A 23,348-nucleotide genomic window follows, 5' to 3' on the forward strand; every position below is an offset into this window, starting at 1 on the left:
ACGATAAGTAAAATTATAAAAATTATACCGTTGGATTCGTCTTGAAAAATACTATAATAATAATATTTTTTAAAATTTTATATCAACATAAATTAAGAGTAATTAACGGTCAAAGTTCGACCTTGAACATCGTGCGTGCCTTATATTGTGAAATGGAGGAAGTAGTAGAAATACATATCACCCTAGAAATGTAAACATCGCAGATTTGACTTAATTTTGCCTTAATAAAATCTTATCTATCTGAAGCAATGCGATCTGTGAGTTCGCTCTGGTTCGGCATACGATCTGCAGATGCGGAAATTTTGGAATGAACGTACTCCAATAGTCTTCCATAATTTTACAGAAGTTGTGAAACCCTAATTCTTCAGGTTGAATCTCGAACTTCAACCAATGAAAATAATTTCTCATACCTAAAAACAAAAGAACCATACTCACAACTCCCATAAGGGAGAAGGAGATTTCCAAAACAGAAACTAAAAACCCCATAAAAGGATTTGAGAAAATCTCATAAAGAGATACTAATTTATTGAACAAAACAAGAAAATGAACTAAAAACTGAAAATAAAAGGGAAAAAAGGGCTTACCATGGATGAAAACATCCATAGCAGCCTCCTAACTGAAAATTTTCTCTCTTCCTCACTTTCACGCATCTGCCCAGCTTTTTTTTTGTTTTATTTTTAAAAAAGAATTAACTCTATTATATTTCGTCCGTTTATATATAGTTGTACCATACCAAGGATGTCTTGGCCTAAATAGGGCTGGCAAAAACTGATCCAACCTGATGACTCCTAAACTATCTGAAAATTCCGAGTTTGGGTTGAGATTTTCGACCTAAAAAAAAAAGAGTCGGCCCAACCCGACCTGGATATAATGGGTTAGGTTCAGGTTGCCCTTTTGAACCTTAAAATAACACGAAATGACCTGATTTAAAAATAACTTATATTATGTTAGGTTAGCTGTTAGTCAATTAGGTTATAATATTGGACCCATCCCAACTCACTTCAACCTGAAAATTCCGACATTGAATGTTGAAACTTAAACATGTTACATGTACATTACCTTTCCGAATTAAGTTGGCAGTTTTTTTATCACTGGATATTTAGATTTTTATTTCAGGTCATTTTAGGTTGGTTTCGGATCAACTGGAAAAATATAAGGCCGGATTTGGGTTGAGGTTTTCAACCTAAAATATAAATCAGGTCGGGTTTGGTTCAGGGGTAAGTGACTTGAAATACAAATCAGGTTAACCTGAAACTGACCTAACCCGACCCGATTGCCAGCCCTAGGCCTAATGGTTAAGATTGAGGTGTTGTGAATGATAGGTTACAGGTTCGATTCCCCCTCCCCTTCTTTGTACTGCCTTCGTGGCTCATATGGATCCAAAAAAAAAAAAATAGTTGCACCATTTCTTTTCTTTTCTTTTTTTTGCTAAAGAGGGTCAAACCCAAAAGGAAGAAACTACAACAAAGCTACAAAGGAAAAAGCAAAGCAGGAAAACGAAAACAACAACAAAACAGACTCCAAAAACAATAAGAAAACAAACAGACGCAACAAAACTACTAGGCCGACACTAATCTAGACCAAGCCACTTCACTCAAGTCCTCCAATAAAATAGCATGAAGATCCTTTGGGGTCACCTCAAACATAACCAACTTATGATCCATCCGAACACCTCTATTGGCTAGCCAATCCGCTGCACAATTAGTTTCTCGATAACAGTGTTCTACCACAACCACCCACTCCTTCCGTGTAATAAGGGGAGTGGCAACGCCTGATAATATAAATGAAAGGAGAGGGGGGAGGGGCTTCACTCACAAGAAACTTAGCCACCACCTCTGAGTCAACTGCTACTACTACCTGTTTGTAGTTCTCCTCCCAAGCAATGAGGAGCCCACGAAGGACCGCTAGAAGCTCAGCTCGAGTGCAAGTACACAACCCACAGTTTATTGCAAAAACTTCATGAATCTCACCTCGAGAGCCTCAAATTAAACCTCCGCCACTAGTGCTTCCCGGATTCCCTTTAACCGCCCCATCTGTATTCAGTTTAACCCAACCATCCCTAGGTTTTGTCCATCTAACCAAAACTTCATGTCTTCCCAACTTCTTATTTTCCTTATCCCATTTAACTCTTGCCATAGCCTTCTTAACTTCGCCCACCCTAAGGAATATGATGCTCACCTGATCAAAAGGGATACTTGGGGACCTGTTGAAGTTTCGGTCGTTTCGCCATCTCCACAACCACCAGCACGTGATTACGCGAAAACTCTAGGCCATTCGTTGCCGATACCCCCCCCCCATCCTCTTTGATATTTTTTCAGTAACCAATGCTCCAATGTCATATTGTAATCTTCACTCCTACAGTGTGAGCCCAGTTTGCTCCACATCAATCGAGCTAGCAGACATTCCATAAGAATGTGCCTCATGTTCTCCTCCATAGCGCCACATAGAAAACAACATGGGTCGTTCGTTAGGTGGCGGAGGAACCTGTTTGCATTTGATGAGATTTTTTTTGAGTGGAACGCCGTCTAGAGGATTCACTATTGGCTTTGCTTTAAAAATTATCAAGAATGTAGAACACCATTTATATTTTGCGCACTATTCACATCTTATATATAGATTAATATATTTTAGGAAAAACATAATCATGTGGGGTCTTGTTAGATTTGTCTTGATGTAAATTTTTTAAAATAAACTTTTTATAATTTTTACTTATTGATAATTAAAGATATAATGGTAACAATCATACATCGGTATGCGTGAAAGTTAAAAATGGTGCAACTATTTCTAAACGGAGGAAGTATATGTGAAGAGGAGTAGGACATCAAATTATAGAATTTCCTACTTTACCCTCACTAAATTAATCAAATTACAACTACCTCTATTATACTTCTTTGACCAATATACCCCTAATTAAAAAAGAAAATTACAAAAAACCTACCAATCTATTAGTTTAGGGGCAAAAAGGTCATCTAACCGCATGACAGTTAACTTCCATTTCACATACAAACTAAAATTAAAACAAATAAGGAACACATTATTAGAACACATGACAATTTCTTTAATTTATGCACGCTATATAAATTTTCTAAATTAGCACGCTATATTTTGATGTCCTACCTCTCTTCACATATACTACTATAATAGAGATATATATTAGACTATGTTTATATTCATGAATCTATTGACTTTAATCGCCCTTTTGACCCTTTTTTCCTTGCGTTTCGACGGTATTGCATGGTCATCAGACTACAATACTTTTATGGTACATGAACAAGTCTTTCATGAGATATTTTAATCATCACTTTTTTAAAAAAAAAAACAAAAAATAACATACGTTAATAATTAGTTCTAGAAACACAATGGAATATTTTTAAAATTAATGATTTTGTTATTTGTATGTTAATGTGATTTTCCAACGATCTATCTATCTATCCAAATATATTAAAAGGCGTGCATAAACAAGAAACTATGTACGTGGCGCTCTCATATAATTCATGTATAATAAAAAAATTTAGAAATTGCGTAGCATAATGTTTGATTCCACGACCTCAAGTAAATATACTAAAGTCTTAACCACTGGACTAAGTTGTATTTAGTGTTATTATCATAAAGTATTATATTAATAAATAAAAAAATTTCTTACCCGAGACATAGCCCGGGCCTAATAACTAGTTGTTTCTAATAAAACGGGCTAATAATATAGGTATTAGTTTGCTTTCCAACATAATTGAGTAATGAATGCTCTGTTATTCAAGTGAGATTCAAACCTACAATCAATTAGTCTTATTTTAAAAACCTACCATCAATTTACTAATAGCAAAACTTTTGGTCAAGAAGTTCCATTAGGTTAACAATGATTTAGATCATGATTTAACATGAATTAATTTAGTTCAAATCAAATGATTCATATCAGGTCAACTTCATAATATTGCTTGTGATTGTTGTGAATTGTGGTTTGATTTTAGAAGATACATCTAAAATTTAAATATAAACAAATTGAACCACTTTTATCATAATCATCTCACTTATCGATTTTCTCATAATAATTCTAATAACATAGATGATTACATAATAATAACTGAACTGGAACCAGACATATGAATACTTCTAAGAGCATGTACAATGGTTGGTGTCTCTCCAACTAGCTCTCCACACTCTCTCTCCTATTCTCTCTCTTCAAGCTACTCTCAAGAGCCATGTCTAAAAACACCCAACAACAATAAAACCTTTTAAAGAGCTCTCCATTCAACTTTTCATTATTTTGTGGTCCCCATGTCAATAAATGAACCTCATTTCATATTATGATCAAAGTTATATAAATTAAGTTATTCATGTAAATTAAATATAATTACAAATTAATCTTTTTCATAATTTAAGCAAAGTATTTTAAAAAACAATATAATTATGAGTACTAATATTTAATTTTCATAAATTTGGCATGGAATGAAGAATTAACCTACAACATGAAAAGCTAATTTTTAAATATCCAATATTAGGCTCATTTTATAGATAAAGGAAAATTATACTTGTTGGCATAATAATTATTACCATCTTTTTTTTAATTTTTATAGAAAAGATCATTAAATGGTTGCATGAAGAAAAAAGAATTGAAGTAATTACAATAAAAAGTGGGTCCCACACATTGGAGAGCCATCTCTCCATCAACCCAAATGGTATCTCCCCCAAGAGCCCTTTGGCAAAGTGTCTCCATAGAGAGACACCCAAAACACACCTAAGAGCCCCATTGTTGGGTAAGAGGTGGCTCTCCATTTTCTTTCTCCTTGGAGAGCTAGTTGGAGAGCCCCATTGTACATACTCTAAAAAGTGATCCTATTAGCTCAAATATCAATTTGAAACTTGGAAGGTTTATCAAAACTAAAAGATAATCTGTTAAACAAGTCATCATTCATTTAAGAGAGCATACTCTAGTTGGGATCATTGATAAATAATCCATATAGAGCATTCGTTATATTTATTGTAAGAAGATACACCTAAAGTAGACATCTTGTGAAGATATCCTTCCAGTTATAAGCTTCTGTACTTTTGTTCTTCAAAAATTTATTATCTGAGAGGCGAGAATTAGGCTACTCTTGACCATTTCTTTAACTCTCATTTCAGATGCAAACAGATTCGAAAATATTTACAAGAATAATCCAAACTATTATCGTTCCGTCCAATATAATCCCAACTATGGGTTATTCTAGAATAATCCGAACTATTGAGAGTACTTTCTCAAAATAATCCAAACTTTTAATTATCCTATATATAATAGACCCAAAAAGGATCATTGAAGGGAAGAAAAATAAAAATTTGGATGATTTTGGGGATGTATACCAGATAGTTTGGATTATTTCAGAATAACCCAAAGTTGAGATTAATTTGAGCGAAACGGTCATAGTTGAGATTATTTCCGTCAATTTTTCCAATAGATCCGTTACGATGGAGTAGTTTGGAAAGAATTCCACCTAATAAATCCTTTTTCCATGAACCCGATCTTTGATGACAAACAGACATTGTACAGTTTCCAGTTTTCACACAGCGCACATATAACCATTCAAAATATAAGCTTGACATTTTATTCACATTGACCAAAAAGAAGCCAACTTGGGGAAAGAACCTTGGCCAATTTATTGTTAGTTTTGACATTCTCTTCACAGAAACCTTGGGACCTGCAAAAGTACTCATAATAGAAGTAAGAAGTGCAAGAAGCTATTTGGAAACTTGGCTGGATCAATACTCTAAGCTCCCTTCTTCACTGTAGCAGCCTTGATGATCTCCACAAACTCCGGCTACAGGGGTTAAAATGGAAGACGGCTATGAGACAACAAATTTTACCGAATGCACATATTGTTTTATATGTTACGTTTCTCACATACGTTAACAGTACATTTGTTAATTATGAAAAAAAAAACAGGAGATAGATAGATAGATAAATAGAGGGAAAAAGTATATTCATGTGATAAAATCGTTTTTATTATGAAAACTTCTAAATTTGGTAATTGTTAAGATCTTTAATAAACAAAAGAGAGTATTTGAAATAGGAAGTGCTAAATAATCCCACCTTTAGGGAAGCTCCACCGACCAAAAATCCATCAACATCTGGCTTTGCTGCCAACTCTTTGCAGTTAGCTGCATTTACTGATCCTGCAATGAACAATGCAAGTTTGAGAAAGAGGCAAAACAGTGAGTAGAGAGGCCCGCAGAAGGAGGGCCGGGTCTCTTCATGAACGGAAAAAAGAAGAAAAGAAAATATGGGAAATTAATGGGAGAACGTAAGCATTACAAATACATATTTACATCCATGTCAATACATATATACATCCATGTCAATTGTCATCCATCTCAAGCAAAATTTTAAGCTAATTAATGTCAAGAGTTAACTCATGCATCATTTCAACTAGAGTAGTTCAAATTATTCAGAGTTATATAGGTGCAACTCACAAAATTGTTGATGTTCATGAGTCACCCACACATACACAAGATATAGCATATACTGTTGGGACGTTGGCATCAACACCATGTACCTTCAATTACTTTTAAGCTATATCTATCTCTTGTTCCAAAGTTGTTAAAGTACCTCCGTATATAATTCTAGTTGATTCAGCAACTTCGGCACTGACATTCTCCTTGAGCCATTTCCTCAGTTCGAAATGAACCTGCAATGTCAAAAGAACTTTATTCAGTTTCCTCTCTACATACCCACTTAATAATTAGAAACCATATCACTCATTTGCATTTCACACCCAAAAATAATTGAACGATCATCATTAAAAGAACTACAAACGGCATTAACGTTGGCATAAAATAAAAAGTCAAAGCTCTTTGGATATTAGACGTACTTCTTGAGCCTGATCAGGGGTTGCAACCTTTCCAGTTCCAATGGCCCAGACTGGTTCATAAGCCACAACAACATTATCCCAGTTCATTATGAGGTCTGCAAAGATACAATCGAGTAAATCTTAACTGAAAATTCATGTCAAGACAGGCTAATTTCTTATAATGCTACATAAGTGCAAGTTGTTTGAAACACGCAGCTGCACATTTACCAGCAATGGCTTTAGTTTGAGCCGCAACCACTTCCATTGTACTCCCCGCTTCACGCTGCTCCAAAGTCTCACCGACGCAAGCAATCACTTTCAGGCCCTGGGAAAGTGCATATGATACCTTGTCTGCAACAAACTAGAAGTGGAAACACAAGAGTAGAAGTCAAACAAAGACACTTTACTCAAGAGAACCAAGACATTGTATCTCGGGAAGCAAGTAAGCATATGACAGTATGATAGACCATGGTGATTGGTGAAGCAACATACATCATTTGTCTCATTTAATAGGGCTCTTCTCTCTGAATGACCCAGGATGACCCAGTTGATACCCAAATTGACAAGCATATCTGCACTGGAACAACAAATAGAGGAAACAAAAGAGCAAAACAGGAAATGTTGCATCAGCAACCGAGATATAAGATTCAATACCAAGATACACACTTTGCATGAGAATAAACAATTTCAGATGTCAAACATCAAATGACCAAGAAAATTGAACACAATGAAAAACTGTAAAAGATGATACCTGCAGGAAATAAGTAATCAGAGTTTTCCTTGCAGTTATGTTACACACAAAGCAATATTACAATGCATCAGATTTGCAACTGCATACGTTTCTCAAGCAAAAATTAAGATGAACTGATAAATGTGAAATTATCAAATTAATAAGCAACTCAGGCGTCCTACGTAATATAGATGTTGCATCTCATCTCAGATGATAATGTAGATAAAATCTTATACGCAACTATATATAGATTTTCTTCTCATCTGATAAATGCTACTTAAGATATACTAGAAGATTGTCATGGAACACCACATACAAGGAGAATCGAAGGGAGCGATACACATTCATTGTACAAGAAGATCTCAGAAAAGTTAGAGAGCTTTATTCATGTTGATCATAGCGAGTTAAACCACCGTAACAGAACTGAATAGACTTAATCGACATAACAACAAAATCATAATCTATAGGCTATAATATGAATATTGACACTCAGCTAATGAGAAAAATTAGAAGGATGAAGTTCATAATGCATCATCAACATATCTGCATAACGGCCATTAAGAAGGTAGATTAGGAGCAAATATAATTATATACCTAATTTCACCAGTGAAAGCACCACCCTTCCGTACCCAACAGTTTTGTGCAGCCACATGGAAATCAGTCCTCAACAAATTTTTTACCAGAGTAAGAAATACGAATGGGGGGCTAACCACAACCTCTGCAAGGAAAAGCAATAGCATCACATCATAACCAAAGAATTGAATTTCTCTTCCAATCTAAGCTTATATATGTATAGTACACCTGAGATACTAGTATACTACGATGGTTGCATAAAGCCATAAAAGGAATTAAAACTCTAAAGATATCAACAGAGTTGATCACTCACTACATTTCCTTTTCTTTAAACTAGTTAGATATAAGGAATATGTTTCTGGCACAGCTATCCGTATAACCTGATATTGAAGGCCCTTTTAAAAGAGACAGATGCCAGAGCACATAAAAGACTCACCTTAATTACATATGAGATCATTTATGAAAAAAAAGCACTTTTGATAAGTTAATAGAACAGATTAACTTATAGCAGAATGGACAAGGTAGGTTAAATCAACTACAAGAGTGATCAACTGATCATGTAATCAGGCATCAGTAAGAAAATCTACAATTTCTCAGCATCAATCAGAACAATGTCAATGTAATGGAGAGTAATTTAGCATGAACACCAAGATTCCAAATGATCTCGATCATACGGAGAAAGAAATGAAATACTAGCCTATCATGTCTAAAAATAGTATCTTGTTTACATCAACGTAAAAAAGCAGATACTTAAGCTGCGATAATTTGTTCCAAACGCTAATAATCCATCATTGACTACTCAGCACGTAACCACAACAAGTCAGCAATGGTAAATTGTAATGTGAATGATTGGGCTGAGCAACTAAAACGAACTTACAATGCCCAACTGATTTCTAACTCATGCAAACCCTAAGTCAATCACCTCAATCATCCAACTGCAATTTTCAGATGGAATAGTTGAAATAAAGTACTTTTGAAGATTAATTTTATCCTTACCGTCACTTTTGGGCACACACCAAACTGGTCGTCGATATTACATTCACTAAGACAATCACAAGCAACTAAGCACAAAATCATCACGGTTCATGCATAGTTACTAGAAGATACTTTGTTATACACTCACCAACGTCCTCTTCTGATGGAACTTCGGCTTCATTCAATGTGGTCAAAAGTTTTCTCACTTCCTCGGTCGTTCCATTCTGGAAAAAGAATTTATCATGAATTCATGATCAAGAAGCGAGTCATCGTAAGCCAGCTAGCACAAAAAACTGTTCAGTCTTCACAGCCTATCTTTCTACATATAAATTGTTCCTTGTTTCTGTTCTTGAGTGTCTAACTTCTTAACACTAAACATCAATTAATGTAGTAAATTTATCTTAATTTACCATACAAGGTTATTTTTCTCACATAAATGATGATCATATATCTGACACTAAGAGAGTGCAGATTTTAAGGCAAAAATAGCACATTACATGAATTTAAAAATCAAATCCTTCTCCATTAACAAGCACCAAAACCTTGAGAACTAAACATCAAATGATAGTATTCAAATTAAAGTAAAAACATAATCTGCAATATCAACCTCATCAAATCAAACTATCAGCATCATGAATTAGAAGTTGAGTAATTTTTCAACTTCAAATCAAAACTCATACAGAACACATCAACTTCAAATTGAGCAAACAAGCTACTACTCCATATTCCGCATGAAATTCAGTTTTTACAAAGTTCTCTAATACAAACTAAAATTAAGAAGAAGAACTGATCAATGAAAACACCGCAAAAAAAAAAAAGACCTAACAAAGAGTAAACTTAAGAATAAGGAAGCAATTGAAAGATAATTCAAAGCTATGATTTTGAGGAGAGAGAAAAACGTACGCATTTCCAGTTGCCGCCGACGAAGAATCTTCGAGACATTTTTAAGAGTTTAGGAGGAGAGAGAAAGCAGGATAGAACGAGGTTAAATGATGCTGTTTTTTATTTATTTACTTTTGTTAAAATTGGTAAGACAAGACTCCCACTCAAAGACTCATTACAAGCCATACACCCCCTAACCCTCCTCCTCCTTAAATCCTTAAATCCCAAGTAAATACACTACTTCGGATAGAAATTGAACCCCTGACCTTGCTAAGGAAGATGAAAAAACTCACCACTTAAGCTAACCCCAATTCCTAAGTTGATGATGCTGATGATCGAGTGTTGAAGTTAAACGTACACATATTGAATGTGTTCATGTTTATAAAATACCAATCGTATATTATTTATTTTCAAAAAATATTGGTAAGAAGAATTCCTCTGAGCTGCCGTCGTACATGACTCCCATCCAGAAGCCCATTACAAGTCAGACACCTCCCAACCCCCCCCCCCCCCCCTAAATTCCAAGCAAATGTTTGGGGGTAGGAATTGAACCCTAGAGAAGATGGAAAAGCTCACTACCTGAGCCAACTCCAATTCCTAATTACTAATCGTATATGTAGGTGACGCATGCTTCAACAATTATATAGATATATGTACGAATGGATATATCTTTTCAATCTAAAATTATTTTAGTAGTGATGTAAATTATGAAGGTTCGTTTGTAGATGTTATTATTTTTTAAATTGAATATGACTGATTTTTAACTGTTCAATATTATCACTGAAAAATTTGTTTAATGATTTAATAATTACTTGTCAACGGCTAGTTTTTTAACTATTGTAAATTTAGGGTTTAGGGAAACGAGTTTTGGGTTTTCTTAAAACCTTAGTCACTAATAATATGTTACAAACTTACTATAACACACAACAATAAATAAATAAACTCTTATATGTGTGGAACATTTCATTTTGTTTGAACAACATCAAAATAACCTTATAGGACCTTACAAGTTACAACAATTCAATAATAAAAAAAAAAACAATACTAAATGCCACCCTAATTTATATTATGGCAAAAATACAACAATTTAACCATATATAAAAACATGTGATTTGTTGTTTACAATAGTATTTCCATTGAGATCATGCCCATAACTTTTAATAATGGAGTTACCATTGTACTGGTATCAGAAGTTTATCGCGATATGATAATACTTAATAATTCGTCATCTTCAAGCAACCATTTGTCCACTCGAATCTGCATCTCCCTGAAAAAAAAATCATATCACGTCATGTTTTTTTGGACTTGTTTTCAATTCAATTTAATTTAGTTAATTTAGGGAAAAATACTATAAATTATCATATGAAATCTGTATTGGTAGATAAAATAATACATTTTGTAGGATAAATACACGATAATTTGTAAAATTAAGATATCACACTAAAATGTGAGGATTTATAGAAAAAAAAGCAAAGTAGTTGTGATTAAGAAAAAGTAAATGAAAGTATACCCTATCATCACGTCCTTGATTTTGTTTCTTGATGAAATCTAAAGCTTGTTTCAAAGATCGAAATTTCTGTCCAGTTGGACTGATGTATACCTGCATCACATAATCATTGCATTACAAATTGATTACTTTATATAAGAAGCTAATCTTACGAATTGAATAAAAGTATAAATTAGTTTTAATTCTTTTTATTTCCTTAATAACCTTATCTACAACTCCCTTGGATTTTCCATTTTTCCTCCTAGTTCTTTTGATGTCCCATCCTTCTGGAAGACCAGTGGGTCGCTCATTGGGCTCATTGGGTGGCTGAGGCCCAACTGGTTGGGCTTCTGGGATTGGGCCAAGGTTTGCAACAAGTTGAATATTGGAGCTTTCATCCTTGAGTATGGGTTGGAGAGGCCCATGTATCTGGGCTTCTATCTGGGTTGGGCTAGGGTTTCGAATGGATAAAGTAGTGGAGCTTTCAGCCTCTAGAAGAATAATTGGGCCCACTTTGGGTTGTTGAGGCCCATTTGGTTGGGTTTCAGTTGATACTAGGCTAAGGTTTGCAATGAGTTCAGTACTGTAGCCTACAACTTCTACCAGATCAATGGGCTGCTTATTGGGTTGTTGAGGCCCATATGGTTGGGCTTCTGTTTGGGTTGGGTTAGGGTTAGTAATGGGCTGAGTAATAGAGCTCTCAACATCTAGAATACTAGTAGGGAGCTCTTTGGCTTGCTGAGGCCCATCTGGTTGGGCTTCTGTTGGATTTGGGTTGTGGAGTCCAACGGGCTTACTGCTTGAGCTTTCTGCCTTTTTCTTGGGCTTGAGATTGGGCCTGACTTTGGGCCTCTGGAATCTGCTAGTGTAAAGCCCATCTGCTGCTTCCTTGGTCATTGGACCACTTACATCTGCTATATGGAAAGCAAGCTGCATATCTTGGGCCATTTCTGTCATATTGTCATGAAAAATTACTTCTGGGTCATTTGCAACCATTGGTTCAATATCAGATAAATCCTCATAATCAGTAAAATACACCCAATCATCCTCAATCATTTTTTTTTTCAAAAATTAGAGACTTGTAAAAAATTTAACAAAGGAACTTTTTTTTTTTTTTGACAAACTATTCAACAATAAGGAAAATAAATTAAAGAGGAAGTTTGGATAAAAAGAAAAATAGTTTTAATAAAAAAATTTAGGATTATAGATAACATGATAAAAAATTTTTAGTTGAGTGAGGATGTATAAGAAGTAAAATGCCTTCGTTTATATAGAGAGGAAAAATAAGTTCATGTGTACTTAAAAGGAAACAATTTGGGTGGGAAATAAAAATTTGAAAATGATTATAATTGTAAGTATTAGAGTGATATTGTATGTAAAAGGATAGAAGGTATTTCTACTAGTCTTAAGTCTGTATTGCAAATACTATATACTAAATGTCATGGTTAAGTTAATTAGGTTAACACACTTATTCTCCACACTTATACAGTAAGGGAATTTTTTTTTTTCTAGGTATATAAGTTGGATAATATTTGTTAGATTAAAGTGTAAACTCATAAGATTTGAAGGTTTATTTCTATAAAATGCAGGTTTTGATCTGATTCATAGTATATCAGAAGTATACGCACATGAATTAGAAAATTTAAAAATAATATGAAAAATGCTAAAATCCAATTATTTATATTTGTTTTACACAGAAGCTACATGCACAACTAAAGCTTCCAGGCCATGCTTAGGTTGTCCTTGTTTTTATTTTATATCATCATTTGTTTGTGATAGTGTTTTGTTGTTTCTATTATCAATAACTATGCATTGCAACATTGAAATTTATAGTAATAACGGCCCGTTTGGTAGTTGGTCATAAATGGTGGTAATGAGAATGAATTCATGTGTAAATTTGTGAAAAATATCATTGTCCATTCCCATGGTAATGCTAATTTATCCTAAAATGTCCACTTTCCTTCTTGAATTTTCATTCCCATCCAATACCACCTTGTAGGGTGGTAATGAGTGGTAATGAAAATTGCTTCCATTTGGAGACAAAAACACAAGTTTAGGGGTGAGATTGCTTGCCCATGGAGAAAAAATGCCTCCCCATGGAGATTTTAAGGGTGCTTCCCTAATAAAATTACACTTAAAATTCATTCCCATTACCGCAATTTATTAACAACTACCAAATGGGCCGTAAGGGTTAAAAAGTGTTGTTCTCAATTGCGATATCCTTGTTATATTAATTTTTTGTCGTATACAGAGCAAAATGTAGGTAAGATTTGATGCTAGGTAATACTAACAAAACTGACATTGCGTTATCAATTAAATTAGTTGACATTCTATATATATTATAAAATATTTTATAGTAGGCAAAACTTATTGAATGAGAATGAATAATGTGTATACTTAAAGTGCTTAAACTATTGATTTTATTCCAACATGCATACTATACACGATTACACGAGACATTTTCAACCACAACTAATTGAGTGTTTTGACTAAATCAAAACACTAATTGAGTGTTTGGCATGATAGAGTTTGGAGTAGTGGTTAGAGTTTGAAGTAGTGTTTAGATAGCTTTTGGCAAACGTCATAATTTATAGCGTTGTAAGAGGAAAAGTAGCGTTCTCTTTTTTTTTCTTTTTTTCTTTTTTTTTTTTTTGAAAAATTACAAAAAATTCCTAATCTCATCTTCATTCTTGCTCTGCCTCCATCGAAATCTAGCACAGTTCAATGAATGTTGAGGAATATCCATATTTTTCTTGCAATAATTATTTTTAATCGAACATCATCACCAATATGAACTGAAGGTGTTTAAGCGGTCATGTCTGCTTCAAAACTTCTCGAATTCGTCAACGGCAGCCCGGCAGGTCGGCAGCGGAGGTTCTGGTTGTGGTGGTGGTTGAGGCAGCCGTTTCAGCCATTAATGAAGGAGATGACATGGTGGTTGCAGCCTTGCAGGTTGTTAATGGTGCCTCTAAAGGAACTGAGAGAGAGGGGAAGAGAAATAGGCGAAAGATGAGGAGAAATGCATGCCTGGCATTTTTAGCTTACCATTAGACTTAAGTATCTTGGGCCCTTCTACTTTATGGCATGTTACATGATGAGTTTTCATTTTAAAAACATGTGAGAGACCTAGAGTGGATTCCATGAATTATTATACTTGTTTAGTTGTATTGAGAAGCTAAATTTGATACCTATATTGTGGTGATTGTATGTGTAATTAGTAGTTGTATAATTTTGTTCTCTGACGTATCTAGATCTTGGGCTGGATAAAGTATAACTTTCTTGACATTGAATAAGCTAAAGTTTAATCATTTTGATCTTAGTATAAACATTGAATAAAATTTATCTAGTATAAAAAGAAAGTAACGCATTGTGCATGTTCATAATATCGTACAATAATTATTTATCTTATTGAAATTAATATTATAATGACAATCTCTACATCTACTTTTACCAAACACATATATTTTAAACAGCTACTTTCATAGTTAAAAGCTGACAGCTACTAGCACACAGCTAACAGCTACTCGAACAGCTAACAGCTACTCGAACAACCAACAGCTACTCTTACAGCTACTTTTGCCGAACAGGCCCTTATACATTTAAGACGTAATTAGTTATACTTCTATTGAGAATAACGTGTAAGTAGCCCTACAAATCTGGTGGTTGATAAGCCTTTATAATGTACTTATGCTAGCTTTATTCTATTCATATGAGCTTCATTTAGTAGAAATAAGTTTTACTAAGACAGACCAGTTCTTACTATTACTAACTACAATCATTATTGTTTCCTAATAAAATTGATTTTTTTGTGATTTGTTAGTATTTTAGTTAGATGCAGTTATAACTTAGAAGAGTTGTTTTACCAATCAAAACAAATTAATTACTGAACTAATTTATATTTTTAAGCGAAAGAGATGCTCGTATGCCTTAAATCCTATTCTAAAGCATTGATTTCCCCTAAAAAAATTCTAGTAAATTACTTCTCTTATGTAATTCCTAGAAAATTGGTCGAAATTTGTTTGGTTGATACCAAGGAATTTGCAATTCATGTAGGATTTTTGATTGACCAAAAGGCGAGTGGATAATTAATTATTTCAATTTTCTAAGGAATTTTCATTGTATCTATTTTCTCAATTTCCTGTCAACCAAACAATTTTACAAATGAGAAAATCATAAGAATTTTTATTACCTAAATAGTAAATAAATTCCTATCAATCAAACGAGCTACTGCAGGCTCATCCCTCTACACTTTACACAACTTGAGCTTGACTTCGAGACTTCGACGCCGCAACAATAAGTTACAAGATGTGCGCGCCTGATGTGAACATGCATGATACGCAATTATGCATGCAACTGATGATCACATTCCATGTAATACCGAAAACTAAAATAGTATAGTATCAAATGAAGACACCATTCCATAAGTAGAAATAAGCCCTAGTTTGATGTTGTACTATAATAGTTTGGTATTATTACAAGGAAAGTTATCATCAGTTGCATCCATAATTGCATAGCATGCATGTTTCCATTTGGCCAAGCCTGATTTGCATATTGCATAGACCATATTGAGCCTCCTTTGTGAATTGTGATAAAGACTAGTTAACCGATGAACTCGATGTTTTGTACAATGTTATGTTAAAATACTAACCATGTGTTTGAAATTTGGAAGGAAGGGAAGATGAGGAAGAGTGAGGGATGTATGTTTTGGTAATTTGAATATGGAACTAAGAAAGCAAAGGAAAAGAAAATCATAAGAAACTTGCAAGGATAAAGGAAACGGTTATCCTTCTTCGTTTAAACGATAAACACAATATAAAACCATGAACTTATAAAGAGTCGACAATATAATATTAATGACCTCTTAATCTATCTCTATTTGAAAAAGTGAATATAGTATTAGAACCAAGATTTGAAGTCATAACCAATGTTGGCACTAGACTCGATAGGGTGGTTAGAGGCGACTCGATAGGAATCTTTGTAGTAGTGGTACCATCAGCAAAATTGCAAGAGCGCAAGTGGAAATTCCTCGTAATATAGCTTGTGCGTGTACGCGTAACATAATTTATATGTCCATTTTAGTAAAAAAAAATACGAAAAACTTCTCAATAATTGATAGAGTTGTGCAATGTGAATATAAATATTGCAAACAATATGCTTTATATTTTTCCATATCCGGATTATTGTGTTTGAAAGATTAGCTTTTGTGCCATTGAATTTCAAAGCTATAGATACACAGAAAAAGCTTAAGATGCAAGAGAAATTTGAAACGGACAAAAGATCTTCTTTTCAACTAAGGGTTTTAAAAATTGGATAACTTGCAAAACGACTTTTGTGTGTCATCTATCTAAATTGAAGTAGTGCCTGAGTAATATTTTTGTGCATCTCATATCCTTGAGGTCGGTATATATGGGATCAAAATTCATGGAACTCATTTGTTGATTATCTTTATTATATGATTATATCTATGTGACTTAGAGTCCGATTGGTTCATTATATTTAGGCTCTAAGAAACGAAATCAATTACCGATTCCTTTTTTCATGTTTGGTTCAAACCTCCACCAATCCATTCCGTTACTTGGTGGTAATGGACTCTCCAAATCTGTTACCTCCCCCCCCCCCCAAGTAACGAAATCCATTAGTTGGTGATAATGGTTAACATCCATCTCCATTTCATGGCTTGAACCAAACACCCAATAACAATAACCATTTTTATTACTATTCCTCTCCTTTATTTGTTTCCATTTCATATTTTGAACCAAACGACCCCTTAATGTTTAACTTCGATCATCAAATATATTTATGTAATGTCAATAGCACGATTACCCTTACGGGTCGTTTGGTAGTCGTTAATAAATTGCGGTAATGCGAATGAATTTTAAGTGTAATTTTATTAGGGAAGCACTCTTAAAATCTCCATGGGGAAGCATTTTTTCTCCATGGGCAAGCAATCTCATCCCTAAACTTGTGTTTTTGTCTTCAAGGGGAAGCAATTTTCATTACCACTCATTACCAGTTACCATCTACAAGGTAGTATTGGATGGGAATGAAAATTGAAGAAGGAAAGTGGACACTTTAGGATAAACTAGCATTACCATGGGAATGGACAATGATATTTTTCACAAATTTACACACAAATTCATTCTCATTACCACCATTTATGACCAACTACCAAACGGGCCGTCAGGGCCTTTTCACCTGCGCAATTCCGTGCCCATATATATATATATATATATATATATAATATATATATATATATATATATTATAATTATATATATAATATATATATATATATATATATATATATATATATATACTGTTTAAGCAATATGGGAGAGATTTACTTATACTCTGGATAATTTCAAAATATGCATGAACTATATTTGACAAAATCTCAAATGATGATGTTTTTTCGTATATATAGTGTATATTATCTCCGTAATCGAAGAAATCTCACTCTGAAAAACAAAAAATGAGATGTAGATAAATGTCCTCCTTTACATTGCAAACTTACCTTACGGTGTAGCCCTTACATTCAGGCTCCGTTTGGTAGGGCGTAAAACGTTTTCCTGGAAAATTGTTTTCCTCTTTTTTCAGTTTTATATTGTTTGGTGGGCAAAAGAGTGTATATCCATTTTTCCTTGGGGTAAAATTACTCCCCCAATGATGGAAAATCATTTTCCTTTCAAAATGAAGGGAAAAATTGTTTTCCTTATCTTTCTTATATACTTTTCTCACTACCTCCTTACTTTCCCTCTCATGTTCCTTACATGAAACCAAACAACGGAAAACTAATTTTGAAAGTGTGTTTTCCATGAAAATCATTTTACACTGAAAATGTTTTACGCCCTAACAAACGGAGCCTCAATACAAATTACATTACAACATACCCATAGAGCCATATGTCTCCTTTTTTATTTTCTTTGAAGATGTTCTTGAAGGTGTAATGAAATCTCGCATTTTCGCGATCTTGATGAATGCGATATCCGTTAGCCATATCTTCCTGAAATCATCTACTATAATCTTATCAACTTAAACCCTATGATTTCATTTAAATAAAAAATACAAAAATTGGTTTAATCTACAAATGATGGCTGCATCATTTTTGATATACAAACACCTAACCTGCAAAAGTATACAAATTGCATTACTTAAGGATATTGATATTGTTATAATTAGAGCGATTGTCCACAAGACGAGTATACTTCCTTCATTTCGTTTTAAATGTAACAAAGAGGTATTATTTGTGAAATATAAAATATTCTTTTGTTGCATCTAAAACGAAACGGAGGAAGTACGAGAAATACGTACTCTTTAGATCAGGATTCTTAGTCTTCTTCCTTAGTTTCTTGGACTTAGTTTCTAGATGATGGAGAACCTCGTCCTTTGATCGAAATTTCTTCCATTTCGGATTACAGTAATACTACGTATGCATTACCATAATCATCCCATTCATCGTTAGATGGCAATATATGCTACATTGCTACATGTATCAATGGTCTCATAATACATACATATGATTATATTGTTACGTTGTGGAAACGACAACTGAGTGAAATGAAATTCAAATCAACTACAAAAGCATATGAAGATGCATGTACATGGTAGTATAACAATCTTGAATAATATACCAAGATAAACACTTTGACTTACTTTTACAAAATTAAATCTTAACTTTGATCATTGATTTTTTTTATTTATTTAAAAGCATACTTCTATATATAATATTAGTAAAATATGTGGTCAAGATTAATATTTAAAGTGCAAAAGTCAATTTTGCAAACATTTAAAATAAGTGAAATATTTCTTACGTACTAATAAACTAAAGGAAAATTGGCTTTCAAATGATACCAATTATTGCCAGTAAGTGCAAAACAATACGTACTCAGCTATTTGCTTCTCCGAACACTAACTAATGATGTATTAACGTTAAATAGTATTGTTGGCGACCCAAAATGAAATTTAGTCATACCAAGCAAATAAATCACCATAATGATTTAAAAGAAAGTTGGTGATATTGAGAGTACAAATATATTGATAGTTGGTAAAAATATTCTCTAAAAGACTCTTTTCGCGTAGTATTTAGCACAAATATGTTAATATTTGGAGCTATGGAGAGCAAAACCTGAATATGTATTATTTAGCAGTTAGCACATAGCGTCAATAGTTGATATTATTGAGAGCAATTATGATTTTAAGCTAAATGGGGTAGAATTTAGAACAACAAGATCTTTTCGAAAATGAATCAGACAGATAAATCAAGGATTGAAGGACATAAAGTGCTTACTTGTATATTCACTTGCACTTACGTATTAATTTGTTCATGGATATAAACTAACATGGCACTAGTCAAATATAGTTAATGTAATTACCACTTTAGTAGGGTTTTTGGAACTTCGCTCAATAATCCAGTCTTGTGGAAGCCATTCAGGCCATTCTTGTGGAGGATAAGCAACATATTGTGGTGCAATCTCCGCTAGCAATTCCTTATTTTCTACCATATCTGTTAAAAAGCGCAGGTAAATGTCTAATATTAGTACTATTATATTGTAATCTATAGTTGGTGAGGAGGAAAACATTCTGATAAATTTGATAAAGTGAAAATAGGTTTGGCCAATCCAATAAGGAGGACGAGATCAGTTAGATCCACATACAAACCAAAAGAAGGTTTCATACTAAAACCAATTGGCAATAGTAGGAGTAGCTCACAACATATATGAGGTTCAACACTTTCCTCACATGTGAGTGTCCATAGAATTAGACAATTGGGCTCTGATACCATCATAAATTTGATAGAAAATTATTTTTTTAGGGGTTAAAATTATAAAGTGTTTTCCCTATGATTGAGTTCGTTACGTGCACAATGAGAGAAGGTCAGGTTTCCTTCTACTCTTTACCTCCGTCATCTTCGAACATATTCATTTACCCCTTCTTCTCTAACTTTTATTGTAGACAACATACAAAGAAAAATAAATCTATAATAACATGTTCTTCCTTAGACAATGTTTTTACATGGAAAATTGGAGACTCATATAACATTGAAAATATATTTTCCATCAAATCAAACAAATCCTAAGGGACACACTAGTAAAGTAGTATTTAACTTATTTTAGCTTCAAGTTCAAATAAGTATCAATTAGCTTTAAATTAGTAAGTTCAGATTAGTCTAAAATCAATTGAATAGTACAAACACTAAATGATCTTTGGGTACATAGAAGAATATTACTAAAATACGCGATAAAGTTACCATTAGATTTCTTGATTTTTCTCTTGGTTCGCCTGATGATGACTCTTTTCTGTGCTTGTTTAGCAAGATATTGAATAACCTCCTTTTGGGACTGAAACTTTTTCCCTCGTGGATTGGAATAATACTACACAAAATGTTGTATTAATCAGAGAGAAAAGAATATTAGAGCTTAAACTATTGCAAAGGTAAGTGAAATGGAAGCAAGTTGGAGTTGTTTACTAATTGTACAATTGAGATGTCCTAATCAACCAAGTCCTTCAAATCCATGTACTTGTTTTCCCCCCAAGATTGCGCATTAGACTTGAAATTTTGGCAGGTAAACTAAAAATCTAGCTACTTAGCTGGTTTTAAGAGTTCGTAGCCCATCACCTAGCTAGGCTAATCTCGTTCGGTATTGAACAAAGATGGGAGAACCATTGTCCCTTGAAAGTGACTCCTTATGTATTAATGGGCACTTTGTCCATCGATTAATCTAAGCTCTTTCCTTTTCCTCTCTCAAAAAAAGCTAGTTTTAAGAGTTAGACTCCTTGGAAGTTAAAAGAGAGAGGATAAACAAAACCCTCTCTACACACATCCGGAGTTGGTAGAGGTGGCTAGTGGGTCGGGTCAGCCTTAGCCTTTTTGGTAACGACCTGGTCCATCCTATATTTATATTAGGAGTGCAATAATATACTTTCTCTATCTAGAAATAGTATTAAAAAACCTTCCTAAATCCCTAACTAGCCTTGACACGCTCTAGAAACTTGAGCCGATTTTGGCCCGCCCGCCCAAAACATGTAACAAAAGAATTATATGAACATCTTATTCGGATCCTGTTTCCTGTCTCACTATGTTTGCACAAATTGATAATAATACATGATTACATTTTTTTTCAACAGACTAGCTAGATAGCAAAAACATGGGTACTGAACCCTTTAAGCCTCGTCTCTTTACTATGGGCATGTTTGGCAAAACTAGCGGTTCTAGTAGCTGTTAGCGGTTGTAGTAGCGGTAGCTGTTGGGGGTAGCTGCTAGCTGTCTACTAGTAGCTGTCAGCGGTCAGCGATTAAATTAGTTGTTTAATTAGAAGTGTTTGGCAAAAGTAGCTGTTGGAATTGTAAAAGATAAAAAAAATTAGTTAATAATTCTACCTTATGCTAATATATAGGGTTTATTTGCTAGACCGCTACCTCTAAATCTCAAACGTTACTTGTAGTAACGTTCCACAACCGCTACTCATAATCTACTCCAACTGCTACTCGCTACTACAACCACTACCTTACCAAACACTCAAAATTTTCTTAAGTAGCATTTCAATCTTGTCTAACCGCTAGCCGCTACCTCAAACGCTAGTGCCAAACAAGGCCTATATATGTAATAGGTATATAATCGACTTAATTCTACATGTGAATACGTTGATTTAAAATAAAATCAACGTATTTACATGAGTATTAACTCAAATTATAAACGTCTTACATAAAATATAACTAGTTTATAGGTCCGGACTATACTTTAGGTAATTATAATTTTCATTATTGATATTTTACTTTAAAATAATATCACCAAACATCATTTAGTTTAGTGGTTAAAACTTTAGTATATAAATTAAACTTGTTGTAACGGGATCAAATTATATACAATGCATTTACTATTGTATATGAACTTAATATCACACGATCAAATTATATACAATGCATTTACTTTTTTTTGGTTGTATATTGAGTATCATATCCCTCCCTTTACACCTACATATTTACAGTAATACCATACCAAATAATAATTCATTGAACTTTTCATATATGAAGGACCATATCAATTATCAAATCGAGATGCCTGTAAAAAGAAGTAAAGAACTAGTAATACATAAATATATCTATATATCAATATATGCATGTAAAATAAGAAATTCTAGTGAAAGCTCATCTCTTAACCATGAAATTTGGTGGGGTAAAATTCCGAGAAAACATTTTACGTCCTACCAAACCGAGCCTGAGTATAAAAATTTTGCATGAAATGATAAACAGAAAAAATTACAGATTGAATTTAGAAAGACAACACAGTAGGTAAATTACCAGTTGGGTCTCAGAAGAATGGACGTTGCGATGAATGCACCAATCATAGGGAAGCCAATCAGGCCAAATTTGTGTGATTTGTTTCTGATTATCAACAACACAATCATTGATATTCTCCCATGAACTATCCATTTTTTCTCTTTGTTCAAAGTTTGTTGAGATTTAAGAACACACACTACTACTACTGAATACTCGCACTTTTATGCGACTGATTCTGTTTTCCACTTCAGTCTTCGAATATATACTTTAATATATACTGAATCATGGACCGTACACTTGTTAGAAAAGGAACATTATCAATAAAAATAGAAATATATATTTAGAGGTTTTAAGATATACTAGAATATTAATTTCAATTGTTTTTATGTAGAGATGTGACAAGGGTGAATGAATATCATTAAGAGGTAGATCTCCATAGAGTTAAGAGCTCATATTAATGTTCCTATGAGTCTTGTTTTTTTAAATCCATATAAATCGCGAATGCAGACAAAAATACAAGGAAATGAAGGGGGATTCAAATTTGTAACCTATCGTTATTTTATTTGGTATCGAACAAGCTTACGCAGTATTAATATACTCTCAAATGA

General features: G+C 33.5%; 2 protein-coding genes across 4 annotated transcripts; both read right to left on the reverse strand.

The window, feature by feature from the left end:
- Positions 1-5,547: 5,547 nt before the first annotated feature.
- LOC104900108 (triosephosphate isomerase, cytosolic) lies at positions 5,548-10,157 on the reverse strand. Its single transcript, XM_010687452.3, has 9 exons — positions 10,000-10,157; positions 9,245-9,320; positions 8,143-8,266; positions 7,311-7,395; positions 7,047-7,179; positions 6,840-6,934; positions 6,578-6,656; positions 6,062-6,144; positions 5,548-5,789 (listed from the first exon to the last, which is right to left on the reverse strand). Exons 1-9 carry the CDS (start codon positions 10,036-10,038, stop codon positions 5,739-5,741), a joined length of 765 nt encoding a protein of 254 aa, XP_010685754.1. The 5' UTR covers positions 10,039-10,157; the 3' UTR covers positions 5,548-5,738.
- Positions 10,158-17,852: 7,695 nt separating this feature from the next.
- On the reverse strand, positions 17,853-22,974 carry LOC104900109 (uncharacterized). 3 transcript variants are annotated; one of them, XM_010687453.4, is made up of 5 exons: positions 22,762-22,972; positions 20,711-20,834; positions 19,836-19,966; positions 18,775-18,886; positions 17,853-18,588 (listed from the first exon to the last, which is right to left on the reverse strand). In XM_010687453.4, the coding sequence occupies exons 1-5, from the start codon at positions 22,891-22,893 to the stop codon at positions 18,584-18,586; spliced, it is 504 nt and encodes a 167-aa protein (XP_010685755.1). In that variant the 5' UTR covers positions 22,894-22,972; the 3' UTR covers positions 17,853-18,583. The 3 variants fall into 3 exon arrangements, with proteins under 3 accessions (XP_010685755.1, XP_019106561.1, XP_019106560.1); XM_019251016.3 differs by lacking the exon at positions 18,775-18,886 and having other exon boundaries at positions 17,853-18,466; positions 22,762-22,974; XM_019251015.3 differs by having other exon boundaries at positions 17,853-18,886; positions 22,762-22,974.
- Positions 22,975-23,348: the final 374 nt, after the last annotated feature.

Source organism: Beta vulgaris, chromosome 7, assembly GCF_026745355.1.
Source record: "Beta vulgaris subsp. vulgaris cultivar EL10 chromosome 7, EL10.2, whole genome shotgun sequence".
Classification (NCBI taxonomy): domain Eukaryota; kingdom Viridiplantae; phylum Streptophyta; class Magnoliopsida; order Caryophyllales; family Amaranthaceae; genus Beta; species Beta vulgaris.

Bases quoted from the DNA above. Each gene is read 5' to 3' on its own strand.
- LOC104900108 (XM_010687452.3), bottom strand. From the start codon at position 10,038: ATGTCTCGAAGATTCTTCGTCGGCGGCAACTGGAAATGC. The intron at 7,180-7,310 runs GTATGTTGCTTC...TTCCACTTCTAG, and splicing joins TATTAAATGAGACAAATGAT to TTTGTTGCAGACAAGGTATC. The intron at 5,790-6,061 runs GTGGGATTATTT...TAACCCCTGTAG, and splicing joins TCGGTGGAGCTTCCCTAAAG to CCGGAGTTTGTGGAGATCAT.
- LOC104900109 (XM_019251015.3), bottom strand. From the start codon at position 22,893: ATGGATAGTTCATGGGAGAATATCAATGATTGTGTTGTTGATAATCAG. The intron at 20,835-22,761 runs GTAATTTACCTA...CATTTTGTGTAG, and splicing joins ATTCTTCTGAGACCCAACTG to TATTATTCCAATCCACGAGG. The intron at 19,967-20,710 runs GTAACTTTATCG...GCTTTTTAACAG, and splicing joins AAAAATCAAGAAATCTAATG to ATATGGTAGAAAATAAGGAA.